This window comes from Lycorma delicatula, chromosome 2 (genome assembly GCF_047948215.1).
Source record: "Lycorma delicatula isolate Av1 chromosome 2, ASM4794821v1, whole genome shotgun sequence".
NCBI lineage: Eukaryota > Metazoa > Arthropoda > Insecta > Hemiptera > Fulgoridae > Lycorma > Lycorma delicatula.
Window position 1 is genome coordinate 34,748,620 of NC_134456.1, and position 14,570 is coordinate 34,763,189.

Here is a 14,570-nt window from a genome sequence, read left to right on the forward strand (position 1 = left end):
TCAGCTGGCCAAAAAGCAAAACATTCAACACTATGAAGTAATGTACATTTAAATTGCATAAAAGCAACAAAGATATAAAAAGGTACAAAAAATAAAGTTCAGCTCTTTCACCAAGATAGATCCAAGTGTTTTATAGTGAGTACATAAATATTAGAATGATAAATGAAACTAATACACCTGAATGGCAAGTGGATGTAGAAACTAACATCAAAAATATTTTTTTTTTTAAATACTGCATATTAAATGAGGAAATTTTTATAACAATGACTGACTACAGTAAACAAATAAACTCTAATAAATAAAGAATTTTCAAATAAAACAAAATTATTTCCACAAGTTAACAACTTGACATTAAACAATCATAAAAAGTTCAAAAAGCAACTAATTTTGATTAGCAAAAATAAAAGGCAGCACAAACAAAACAGAATGTATGCATTAATTATACCTTCAAGGTTAGCCATTGAAAAACGATAGCTGTCAATACGTGGTGAATTTATATCTGATGACAATGGTCGAAGAGTGCCAATTCCAGAGCTTGATCTATCCAGGCCCTAAAACAAAAAAAAAAAAAAATCGTTATTAAAATTACACTAATCCATAGTTGACTGATGAAATAAGTCTAAAAAACAAATTACATGATGCTAATTTTTCTAAACTACAATAATGATAATTCACTATATGCGGTAATATCTTGGTCTTTTATCAGGAGATCCAGGGTTCGAATCCTGGTCAGGTATGGCATTTTTCATATGACAAAATTCCTTTTTCATCTTTCATGCTCAAGCTTCAAGCTTATGTGGCAAGATATCACCATATAAGCTAATCATAATTAGTTATTTAAGCCATTTACAAAAATACTAAAAATATAGTAAAATGTGCTTGAATTGGACAAATGTGGAACCTGGTCACTCAATTAAGTGGAACACATTTTACCTAACTATAACAACTGCAAACTTATACAGGGAATATTTAAAATAAGTCATGGAAAAAAGGAAGAAAAAATGGTTAATATTTTAATATTATAAACATATTTTAGATACTGTATTAAAATAAAACTATAAATTACATTTAAACACATGTGTAATTTCATAAACTTATGCCATCAACAGCCTATTTAAAAACATGATATTCAGAATAATTTCAGACATAAACATTGGCAAATATATGTTATCAGCAATCAGATAGAATATTGAAACGACATAATTTAGCATTTGGTAATAAAATTTCAAGGTTACATTAGTAATAAGTTTAAATAATTTAAAAAAGTAAATAATTAAAAAAAAAAAAAAAAAAAAAAACAGGAATCAATTAATGTAAATTATTTGCACCATTAAAATAAATAATATTCAAATCTAATGTTAACAATCAAATAAGATAATTAGAAAAAATACAGATAAATTATGTTTTTATGCAAAAAGTGATTGAAGTAGGAAATACAAATTAACAAAAAAAATCCTGATTGACACTTAACAAGAAAATATATCAAAAGTCTGCAGACATTAATAGTCATTGATAACAGAAATAAAAATAATGTATACTCCTTGTTAAATTATGAAAACTTTTTATACCTATAATAGAATATTTAGATTTGAAACATATTAATTCATTCATTTATTTATTTATACAATACATTCATTTACATTTTTATTGATAAGCTTGAATTATATCAACACATTATAAGTGATAAATTGTTATTATAATTTCAAAAAGAAAATAATAAAAATAGTTTATGTAGATAATAAAATCCTTTCAGGAAAATAAAATAAGATAAATTCTGTTCAATGTCAACTGTTACTTTACTTCTGATTATTTGAAAAATTAGGTGCAAATCTTAACTACTAGATAACTAAGGAGGTCAGACTTTCCAATAATCCCTATTGGTCCGACTAAACCTGGATGCATCTAGTGTATAAAAGATTTTAAGTACATAGGATTCTTAAGCATAAAAGAATGAGTGATAAATATACAATGGCGATGAACGATAGAAATTCTATCAAAAACAACAGGAAATTGATTTTTTTAAAACTTAACACTGAATGGTGCACAGCCGATTAAGCCTTCCTGCATAGGAAGTTGTTAATTCAAGGTCTGGATAACTAGTTATACTTTAATGTTAATCAATTCGTGAAACCATCTCTAACTATCATTCAGTCTCCTGATCTGGTGATGTAAGGAAAACGTAAGCAGTGGATATCTCATATGAACTAGAGATACTGCTGTCTAGAATCAAAGAAGACCCTGTATCAAGAAAGCTGCACTAGATATTGGGATAGTTCCAGAATATCATATGAACTGATAAATCAATATAAAAATTTTTTTTTTTCTGCCTTACAATAGGCTTACTTAAAGTGTGTTCTTTTAATTGTAGATGGGTGACTGCACAATGTTAGCAAATGACTGTAGGTTTAGTTTACATTGCAAACAAAATTTAACAAAAATCAAGTATCTTGAATCACTTGCTATATATAAAGAGAATCATAAGAATTGTATTGAATTAGATGGTTTAGTCTGCTTATTAATCTGATAATTGCACTGTCAGATTAATCAATTAATTATCAATTGAATCAATCGACCGATTGATTCAAGTGATAAATCTAGAAGTTTCGAGATATCTTCTGTAGTTTTCTTTATTCAGGTTCATAGCCTGCAATAGCACAGCTACAGTCTTTGTTCCATGTAGTGAATGTATTTAACCTTATTTGCATATCAATTAATCATCATGCCAGGATGTGATGTTAATTAGGATCCAATAACAAGGTTGTGTGGCCAGGAACATACAGCAATGAACTGCTAATTTCTTACAATTAAAAATAATTTAATAATAACCAAAAATAATCTACATTCTTCAGTACAAAAATTAACTTGTGTAAATCACATAATATCTGAAATGGGTAATTAAATAGTTGTTCAAATTATACTTGATAATATAAAACAATATCTTTCTGAACTTGGTGCCGAAAGGTGAAATTCTATTCATTATTTATGTTATAAGAAAAATTTTAACAAACATTATAAATGAACAGAGCCTTTATATAGAGACCATTCTATCACAGTGAATACTTCTCTGAAAAGAGAATAAATAAAGAAATTCTTCCAAAGCAATTACATTTAAAATACAAACATCAAAACAACATTTTTAACAATGAAAAATGAGCATTTATACACATTTAAAACCGGTCTTGATATTTTTAATTTTCAACGATTACAGTAAGTAGTATTATGATTTTACGTTACAATTATTACAAATAATTCTCAAAGAAACTATACCAAAATGGATTTTTAAAATAACTTCAAAAATACCTCATAAAAATTTGAATAAAAAACATCACTTTTTTAATTACAAAAAAAAAATTGAAGTTCAGAGACACTGTCCTCACTGATGAGGAATCTGAGCTTTACCAATAGCTAATACTTTCAACCCTTAATAATAATTATACAATTTACATCTATCTGATCATGAAGTAATCAATCAAAACAATACAATCCCGGTTAATTTCTTGATTAAATATGATTCTAATTATTAAATTTACAGTTATGAATAAATATTCATACCTCTATAACTGAAAATTAAAAAAAAAAAAAAGATTAATTTATTCTGTCAATGACAAATAGAAGACTCAATCCACATTTATAACATATACACAAATATTAACAAAAAATTATAAATAAATCAATTTAACCAATATTACAATTGATTCATAATAAAACATTATTAATGAAATTAACAACAGTCCATTAAAGATATATTAAAATATGTACATGAATTCCAATGTCAAAATTATATTAATAGGTTCACAATAACGTACAACTTTAATTTGTTATAACAAGTAATTTGTAATATACTGAGATACAAATTTCGGTAAATGAAGTCGGGTTGAACTGATAAAATAATTATGAAAAAGTACCGTAAAAAATTAACACAGTGAGTTAACTATATACTTTCATTTTAACCAAAACTATACCCAATAATATATAAAAACATAAATCTGTATACTTTTTTCTTCTTATAACATAACCATATAATATACTTAGCATAGGCGTTTACTACATTCAGTAGTCAGGCCATAAAAAGATATGGTAGTAATAACAATATGATTGATGAACGAAATCTATAATATAAAAAGTACAATTTTTCAAGAGATCGGGGTGTGGTTAGAACCCCTAAAACATTAATCAGCAGTCTTACTTTTTTTTAAACTACCCACACTTTGGAAAACATTTATTTAAAAACGGTAGACTAGGTCAACCCACATTTAAATCACGCCTAATATTGTATCACTTAAAATACAATTATATAGACTATTAAAAAAAATTATGTACATACATATTATTAAATTTAACAATTTATGTATTTCTAAATATTATTAATTACATCTAATAGAAATAAATTACACATTACATTTTTATTAAAACACAAAACAAGTTTATCATAAATTTGATTTATAAATGTGTGTACGTAAGCAGGTACGTTTGTTTCAATGAAAGGCGTAAAGAGAGAAGCAAAATGAGAATACAAAAAACACAACGTAACGCAGAGGGAAAACATTCTGAATTTGTCTTATATGACCGCTAATCCCAAATTTTCTTCGAAAAATTGATTATAAATATAAAAATTTGATATTTTGATAAACAGCCACTTATTACCTTACATTGTACTTTTAAAATATTTGATAATAACGTGTACACCTCAAGGCTGCCCATAAACATTCAAATAAATCAACCGCAAAAACTTTCTGTTGTTAATTACTGAATTCACACTAAATTCCATTTATCCATTATTTACTGTGACTGATAAATAAACAAATCATCGATTACAATATAAATAAAAACGTCAATTATAGATGAAATCATTAATAATAATTATTATTATTATTAACTCTTATCCGACAACAAATAAAAATATTGCCAAGAATTCAACTTGTACCACATTATTTTCGACAAAAAGGGGAGAAAAAAGCTGGCCGACCTAGCATTTAATATTATTATGTGGGTTGTTTAAAATTAATTGACACATGCAAGAGCGATAGTATAACAGCAATAAGGCGAGAACTGGGCTCATTAGCATGATGTAATTGCCACAATTAACAAAACCGGGCAAGAGATATTTATGTTAATAACTGGTCTACCCGAACACACAAACATATACATTAATATTAGTTTAGTCTGCGAGAAGAAACCCTAATATTAGCTGTACGATAATAACGCTAACGCACGCATATGCAATGTATAAGTATTTCATAGTAAGTATTATAACAGAACGAAACGACTGGCATCTTTGTGTAACAAGAGGAAATATCACGGGTACGGGCTTACGTATACATTTCAGATTATTCGGAATTTTTCCCAAATATTTAACGATCTGTACTTTTACCAAAAATAAGGGTGAAAGTTTTGTAGTTTTTTTTTTAAACAGCTAGCGATAGGACATTCTTCAGCTGTTCAAACATCAGCAGTTACTAAACTTCATCTTTGTTAATCGTCTCGTGTTCAAAATCGATCAAACCATCATTTTCTACAGTTTCATATAGCTGTTATTAACGTCGACTTTATAAAAATTCTTGGCCGATTAAAATACATACAAATCAATTTCGTTAAGTATCAATACGCTTAAGACATGTTAATTATCCTAATTATGCTGATTTATTTCTTCGATCGGTGTTAACAGTAATGCAAAAATATAAAGTAACGTAAAACGTTTTGATTAAAATGATGACGAAAATATACCAGAAAACTATATAGATCAAGAAACATGAAAAAACGGATATCTTAAAAATATTAAATCTCACCTGAAACAGTACATCGGGATGCAAAAAACAACATAAGTTAAACGGTTTAAAATAGCGTTTTAATACAAAAGTATTCAGTTTGAAGAAAAGAGACGAACTTTGAGGCAAGAGAGGTAATAAAATCAAGGCAAGTTATAGCACTGTAACAAAAGAAACGTAAATAGATATCAATAAATACCTATTTTCTTTGTGCGACCCATCAATTAGTTAACGTACTAGAATAAGGGGTTCGTTAAAAGTCTGTCGTAATAGCAAGCGGTCGTAAATGGCAAGGGGTCTACTCAAGTGAAATCTATAGTAATAATGATAATGTTATTTATTTTTTTTACCAATCAACCCTCTTCTTCTAATAAATATCGTGTTCTGAGCTCATCATTTTAATTTTTAATTTTAGTGAAGAGTTATCTGTATAACTGAATCAAAATGATTTAAAAGATCAAAGATAAAAACGTGACAATGATTTTGTTTCTGTCAACTGGAGGAAATTAATGTTTTTTTTTTAAACAGCTAGACAACTTTTAAATTGATTCAGTTGATGACAATGAACATTGATTTGTTTCCATCAGTAACGAAAAAAAATTACACACATATATATATATAAATATTTCATAATACCTAACTGAATGAGTAATCCTAATTTACAAGCACGCGTAGTGTAGAAATAAAAATGTTGAATAACAACAGCAGTGTTCGTTACCACGAAGGAATTATAAAAATGCCTGAATATATAATAAGGCTAAACATAACGCTTATAACGACATTCTTTCGTACTACAGATCAAAGAGTGAATGATCAAACCTAACGAAATAGTGGAATACGTTCACTAAAAGATAGAAGTGACGAATCCTTTATTTATTTCAACAAGTTTGATCCTTTACGGTTGATCTGTTGAACGAAGGCCAACCGATAATTCGTATTTTTTTACTGGACTAGTGGAGATAAAGTGAACAGTTTATAGTTTATTTAGATATTTGCATAATTTTGGACGAGGGTTTTCCTTAGGGAGACCGATCCAGTTCTTTGGTCGTATTTTAGTAAAAAAAAAACGACCAAAGACAAACATTATTCAAAAACCAACGACCAAAGACAACCATTCCAAAACATTAGAATATATCAAATATATCTTATGAAGTATATATTTGGAAAACGAAGGAATTTTATGGCGAAACGGGTATCCTTGAAGCTTTTCCTTTTGATGGATTTGTCTTATTCGTGATCTTTCTGTAGGTAGTTACTTCCTTCTTTCTACACACCCGATATCCTTACATTTTTTTTCTATTTCAGATCGGCTGAACGCTTACGCAGTTTAAAAGGATGTACGGATATTGTACCATCGGTGTTATAAAAGACCAATTAATTTATAAACTATTTCTAATCCGGTAACGGTACAAAAAGCCCAGCTTAAGGGCAAGACACTTATCAGATAAATTCGGGCTCCCTAATACATCTTTATACACATATACGATAGAGAGTGGTTTCTTAACTATTTAATAGGTTACTGTAGATGAAATGTAGCTTACATCGGATGACACGTATGTTATAAGACAATACAACAAAGAAAATTAGACAGCCGAAGAAATTATGAATCTAACGATCTCTTTAGAAGAAGAAAGGCTATCGATCGGTAAAAACCGCAAGCTTTCATTAATTAAATAAATAATTATATATTATCAACAACAATACTAATAAAATAAAACCGGTTTGAAAATGGAACTTGTAAATATATCATAATGAACAAAGAAAACTGGAAATAAATGTAAACCTCAAACATAATTCCATTGGCCTTTTTGTCTGTTATTAAGTTTTGCAATAATAATACTTTATTAATTCTTTACAATACCGCAGTTTCTAATATAGGTCGCTTAAAATAGTTAGAAACATACACTCCTACTGTGATTTATACAGACCTCAAAACCGTATTACCGATAAATTAAAACGTGTTTCATATACGATGTACAAAACTGTAATGTATTATAACGTACGCGTTAATTTAATCCACAATTAATAAAATAGTAAAAAATTCGGAGAAAAAATAACAATAGTTTATAAAACAGATACTGCGGGACAGAGTGAAAGGAGTTCACGTTAAGACGAAAGATTACGTTCTGTTTATACTTGTTTCAAGATTAAAATCGTAACTTACAGTTCACGAAGTATGTTGTTTGTAATAGTTCAACAACAATTTCCGGGGTTTAAAGTAATGATCTTTTATAATTTATTTATTTAAAACATATTCATTATCTTTCATCTACTTTTTTACAAACTGTAACAATAACTTTTAAAATATAAAATGTTATTTAAAAATAAACTTAAATTACTGAATAACAAATAATGTATTTAAGTCTACATTAATTAGTCTTCTACTCGTATTCGAAGCACAATTACTTCGAATACGAAGCTTTGAATTATTTAAAAAAAAAAGAGTTTGAAACGTGCGATTCTCATAATAAATTATGCGTAAAAACATAACACTATACTTAAATTTAAATTAAATTATTAAAAAAAAAAAAACGCTGACAAATAATATTCTTTGTTAATATGTGGTTTGTATAGATCGGTATCGAAATAACAATGGGTTATACACAGCAATTGACTAGCGCTCTCCCACCCCCTCCAGGGTCGCCTAACGACATAGACCCTGACTTTGTTCGTACGAATTCCTAAACCGTAGCGAAAGACGAGTGACCGTCAAAACTACAAGCTAAATATTTTAAAGATATACAAACTCTTCGACGAATAAAAAACTTAAGATTAAGAAATTCGATTTGTCATCGTTGAGAGATTATTACAACGGGATTTTTAACTCTTTACAGTCGGTTCTGCCTTAATTGTACATAGCCGCTCATGATTTAGTCGCGAGCTTCGATATTTCTTTCCCACGCAAACACTGTTATGCAATATTACACGAACCTGACTATACTAAGAGAATTACGCATGCGCTCTATTTAATTACTTACGTCATGCCAGTGAGACGACCAAAAGTAGTGCGCCGTTAACACGCTGCTACGTGTACAACGGTACAGAATTCATATGTATACAGGTACTAAATCACCGATAGAACATAAGATTTTTTAATATATCATTTAACGGAATTTAGAATAAAACGAAAAAATAATAATAACTTTCTAAAATATCGATTAATAACTAAGCTAAAGTAACCTACAAATGAATAAACGGATTAAAACAAAGTTTAAAATATCAACAAATTTACAAAATAATAAACTAGTTACAAATTATAACTAGTAATTCAAGGTAGAAAATGTTGTTGCTTTTATAATATTAGATTTGATTTTATTGGGAATATATAGGAGCTTAAACGTTACAGTTATTAATGCTTAAAAAACCAACGACCGTTTATAATATTTAGATATTTAATTAATGGTATTTTCTTGGGCTATGATTGATGACCAAGTTTTGACGCCGACCACAAACATGCATCCTAGGAGAATTATATTAATATTTACAGTCATAACATCAAAACTAACGCTAATTTTAAAAGTGCCGCTAGCGTGGAATTACAGAAAATATTAATCGAAATAAAAATAGTTACGTTCATTTATTTCAAGTTAAAAAAAAAAAATAAGAAACTGCATACATCAGTTTAAAATAAACTATCAAATGTTAAAAGAAAAAAAAAAATATTGAAATTTACTTTAACCTGACGAAGAAACCTATTTGTATAATTTTTAATGCAACACCTCTTTCGAAAACATAAAAAAAATGTTCATATTTTTAATTAATATTCCTGAATATTTTTTTTTGTTACCACGTTAATGAAGATGATTGACATTCAGCACAGTTCTTAGTCAAAATTCACATTTAATTATTTTTTGCAAGTTAAAACAACCTGAGCGAAGGAAAGGAATTTATTAACAAATACAATACACTATTCGTGCTCCTTGAAGAAGGTACTTTAAATTCAAAACATTAAACAATTAAAATAAACGGTTTACTTAGATCAACTACAGTAACTAATTTAACTTTTTTCCCTGCAAAAAAAGATTCTGCAAATAAGTAATAATAAATAAGAATTTTAATATAAAAAGCGGCCGTACATAGTTAGTTAATAATAAATTCATAAAAATTAACATAATATTATTTTACGATTTATACTTCACCATACCAAAACGGGAAAATAGTTATTACTAACACAACTGCTGAGCAATTTTGAACGTAAGTTACTGTCCTGCGGTAAATATCAAACAGACTGAAAGGTAATAAAACAGCTATTCATCAATACGTATATCAAAATGAAACTGAAATATTACAAGGGAAAAATCTGTTTGTGTGGTTACCTTACCGCCTTCAATTATAACAGAAAAATCATAAATAGGATAGCGGCGATCGTAATGTTTATGAACCGTTTCACGCTACAAATAATTTAATACTGTCGCAAAGTAATAATTATTCACGCTTAATTATTTACGTACAATTTTGCAACTGAACTTATTAAAACAGATAAACAATAGATCAAACGTTCAAAACGAAAGGGTTATAATGCAAACCATCCGGTTACAAAAATCTTTTTTCAAGTATTTACAAACTTTTAGCAACTTAAATAATAATTTTAAATCATTAAATTCATTATAAATGAAATAACAATCACTAAAATTTGGCATGTTGGTTAAGCAAATTAATGAAATTGCCTCCACTACCGATTAGGAACATCCCAACCTCGTAGGGGAAGACTCCCGCCCTTGTGACGCTTCCGGTCGACCCCTCCCGTTCCTAGCCCTGATGGGCTTTAACGATACCGATTAGGAACAGTCTACACAATTCATTGTTGCACAACAAAATGGGGTAAAGAAACGTAACTCAAAAACCGAGGTTATAATGTTTTACTTACAGCCAGCTGTTAATGAAGAAAGCCTAAAAGTACCACTTATTGGGGATGAATACCATCTGCATTTCGGTGGGTACGTTACAGGAAACGACATTACATCTAACTTTATTTTAAAAATTAGATACAGAACAGTTTTTGGAATAAAGAGGATTGACTGGCTGTGTACATTTTAGGTCGCCTGCAACAGACTAATTATTAATAAAGGCGATGAAATCCTATACATTCACAAGATTTTAAAAAACTGATCCTTAGTTTTATTGGAAAATATACAGATTAAAAAAAATTAAATTCTATGTATTGTGTAATAATAAAAACATTAGGCTATCGGATATAAGAAGATAAAAAATATTTCCAAGTCGAGAAGATCGACATGTATCGAAATTTTATCCAATTCACGAATGAAAAAAGAAAAAGGACGTATTATAAGTGAAAAATAAAGGGATTACGAATATTTAATACGATTACAAATATTGAACGAACAGAAAGTACTTTATAGTGGGAAGAAAAAGTAAATACTCACATAAATTATAGAAATTTAATTTTGCCTTCGGTCAAAAACCATTACTTTTTTTTGGTTTATGGGTATTTTTTTAGAAATTTTTTTGGATGCTTATCATAGATAGATATTTATGTTTTGCAAGCATATTAAATGAAAAAATAGTTACATCAAATTTTGTAATTATGTTACCTATTTTTGTATGTAAACGATGGATTGAATGTTGTTACATAATGGAAGTTTTGAATATCTTATATAGAATAGAGACCGATAGACAACTACGTCCGTTATTCGTGTAATGCGTATACCCACAGCTCGCATTACATCCTTGGATCGCCGGCTCAGGATGTGTTGTTAATTAAAACGCAACATAATGATAACCGGAAGACATTATCGAGAAGCTGAATTCAGGCAATAAAAACCCATAATGTTGCTCGCCCATAAACATAAAAAAAGTTCATTACATCATATTTCATTAAATATTAATATTTTGCTGTAAATACGACATACTTCTTTAAATAGTTTCATAATAACTGCTGCTTCGAACAAACAAAGAACAAACTAAATAACCGACCCGTGTACATGAAAGTACAAACGATACAACTTGTTAGAGAAAAAAATATTATAGACAACTGACATTCAGTGTAAAAACTATATTAACTCAAAAATAAACGGAAGAAAGTGAACCACAAAACGTAGAATACACACAAGAAAAACAACATTCAGCGATAAAAAAAATATTTTCAATATGGAATAATTATAAAAAGCATTTTTAAATATCATTTGGCAAAAAAGGTAATAATTTAAATGTTAATACTTCAATTAAAAAAAGGACATAAACGTATGCAAATATTACACGTACAGATTTAAATTTGATACGCAATATACAAACGATATTAATAATTGTTCATTCAACCGAGCATAATTTCACGTTAGTCGTAGGAGGTTGTTCAATAACACAACTCGTGCAGTACTCTTTCTGTTTATTACAAGTACAGTATTAATTTAATGGGTAATTCAGATGTGGTAAACGTAAAGGACGAGGATATTGCTGGTATAGTAGTTACAGCTGCAGCTAGAGGCGTTACATACATACTAAAACGATACCAGTATAACTCAAGTTATATAGTGTTGTATACGTTAGTTAGTTTCTCGATAACCGTTTTGCAATTACATTATTACTTCTTTGTCTAGCTTTTATTTCTACGCTGAATAATATGAAACACTGAATATATGCAACACAATCTGTCTTAATATCAAACTCTATTATTGTCACGGATATTTTAATATAATTCATACGGAAGTGTATAGATGAGAAAACGATGTTAACTTAATAACAGTTCAAAATCATATTGAAATAAAATTATAATTTATTTAGTATAATATTACTCAATTGAATCTTAGAAAGATACATTCGCTTAACCGTTTCTTATCGCTTTAAATAGACCGCAAAATGAAAAGTATAATGTATATTTAATCTTTTGAAATAGCAATTTTTCGTTTTTTTATTCAACGCCTACATTTTAAGGAAATACATTTATAATAATTCTAAGTAATAAATTAACGTATTTTATTTAAAATCGATAGGTCTACAGAAAAAAATCTGATGATTAACAATTTAAGGATAAGACTGAACCAGAATAGAAGTTTAATCAGAAAAATTCAGAATAAGGTAGCTAATAGATCGGCTGGGACATAACATGAGAGGTAAAATACAGCTAAAAGGATCGGTAAAAGGTATAAAGAAGAGTGACCGAAAAAGGGTACAAATTATAACCTTAGTAAAGACAGTTACTTTTATACGGATTTGAATACTAGATCGTGGATACCGGTGTTCTTTGGTGGTTGGGTTACAATTAACCACACATCTCAGGAACGGTCGACCTGAGACTGTACAAGATTACACTTGATTTACATTGATACATATCATTCTGTAAAGTAACACCGTACGGTAGTTCCGGATACTAAACGGAAAAAGAAAAGACGATCTGAAAGAAAATGAAAACTATTAAGAGTTCAAACGTTTGGCTATAAGGAGAAGAAAACGGTGACGGACATGGTGCAAAGGACCTGCCTCACGGCAGAAAATCATACGACGATGACTTCGGAGTCATTAAGCAATTATTCAGTCAGAAAGCGTGAACACCCGCCCATATTTATTAACAAATACCATTACTTTTTATTTTACTGTCTACATAAAAAATCACAAAAGTAAAAACACCCTACAATTGGTTCCGTATTTTGCACAAGCCGTCAATCGCTTCGGTAAATAATTTCTTATTAAGTATATTCTACATGAAAAAGTAAAAATATAATTTGTACTGTTCATGCGGGACGGAAAGGCGTAGATAATCCAAAATAATTATCCTTTCGAATCGGTTATCAGGAGGGAGATTATTTTAGCACGAAGACTTGATAGAATGTGACAAGAAGAACCTTGTGGCGGCGCATATCCGAATCGAGTACAGTCAATTACGAAAACACTGCTGATCATGTTTGCTAAATTTAAGTTCAGCACTACTGCTTCGCTTACTGTATACGTTACGTGTGCAGTAGGAAATTTCACAGGTATTCAGGACACACATGTGTGATAACGAATGTGAACGAAAGTCACCTTAGCGCCGTCACAAAGTTCAGATTTTATTATTATTGTACGCAAATATAAATATTGGTAAATATAGCATAATATAATATTGTTTCTAGAACCTACGATATAGCAATATAATTAATTTTGACAATAAGTAAATTAAATATATAACGAAACGCAAATAATATTTAATTATGGTTATGAAAAACGATAAATTTAAATTTTCAGCACAATTTATAACGAACATATAACTTTGTAACCGTGTTATTTAAAATAGATGTACAAAAAAAGAATACACGTTGCTGCCCTGAAATATTTAAATCGATTATTAATTATGCGTGTAACGGGAGTGCTATAAAAACGACCAGACGATGAGGGTCTCATTAAGGCGATGCCATATAGATAATGCAACACAGTTTTCCAAGCTGTGAAGCTGTAATTCAAATTAGTTTGTTATACTAGTACTAGTATAATATTTTTTATTAAAAAAGTTTTGTAAAAGTTTTACGATGCAATAAAAATCAGTTATTAAAAATAAATTAAAAGTTTTCATAGAAAAAAATCTAATTTCATAAAATCGGATTAATTTAACAGGGAAAAAACAAAGTAATGATAATAATACTACGTATAATTTTGAATTAAGAGAGTATAATTTGTAAATTTGTTTTTGTCTAATGGATTCGATTTTTAGCTGTCCTTGAAAGAAGCACTTTACAACCAACCATTAAGACATAACTTAATACGAGCGATAAATATAAATTATTTAATGGATTAGTTATAGTCACAGAAATTAGTCTAAACCGTATCGGAAATATACGATAACCCTGTAAAAATTGCTAACGAAAATTTTAACGTAAT

At 28.7% G+C, this 14,570-nt stretch overlaps 1 protein-coding gene across 5 annotated transcripts in view; it reads right to left on the bottom strand.

The window, feature by feature from the left end:
• The window catches only part of LOC142320633 (ras-associated and pleckstrin homology domains-containing protein 1-like), a 323,711-nt gene that overhangs the window by 57,034 nt on the left and 252,107 nt on the right, over window positions 1–14,570 (bottom strand). For all 5 annotated transcript variants that reach the window (XR_012755460.1, XM_075358652.1, XM_075358653.1 and 2 more), the window contains one exon: window positions 446–551. Coding sequence is in view for 4 of the 5 variants with exons in the window: in XM_075358652.1 (XP_075214767.1) it covers window positions 446–551 (106 nt within the window). In the remaining variant the exon portion in view is untranslated. The remainder of the gene's footprint in view (window positions 1–445; window positions 552–14,570) is intronic.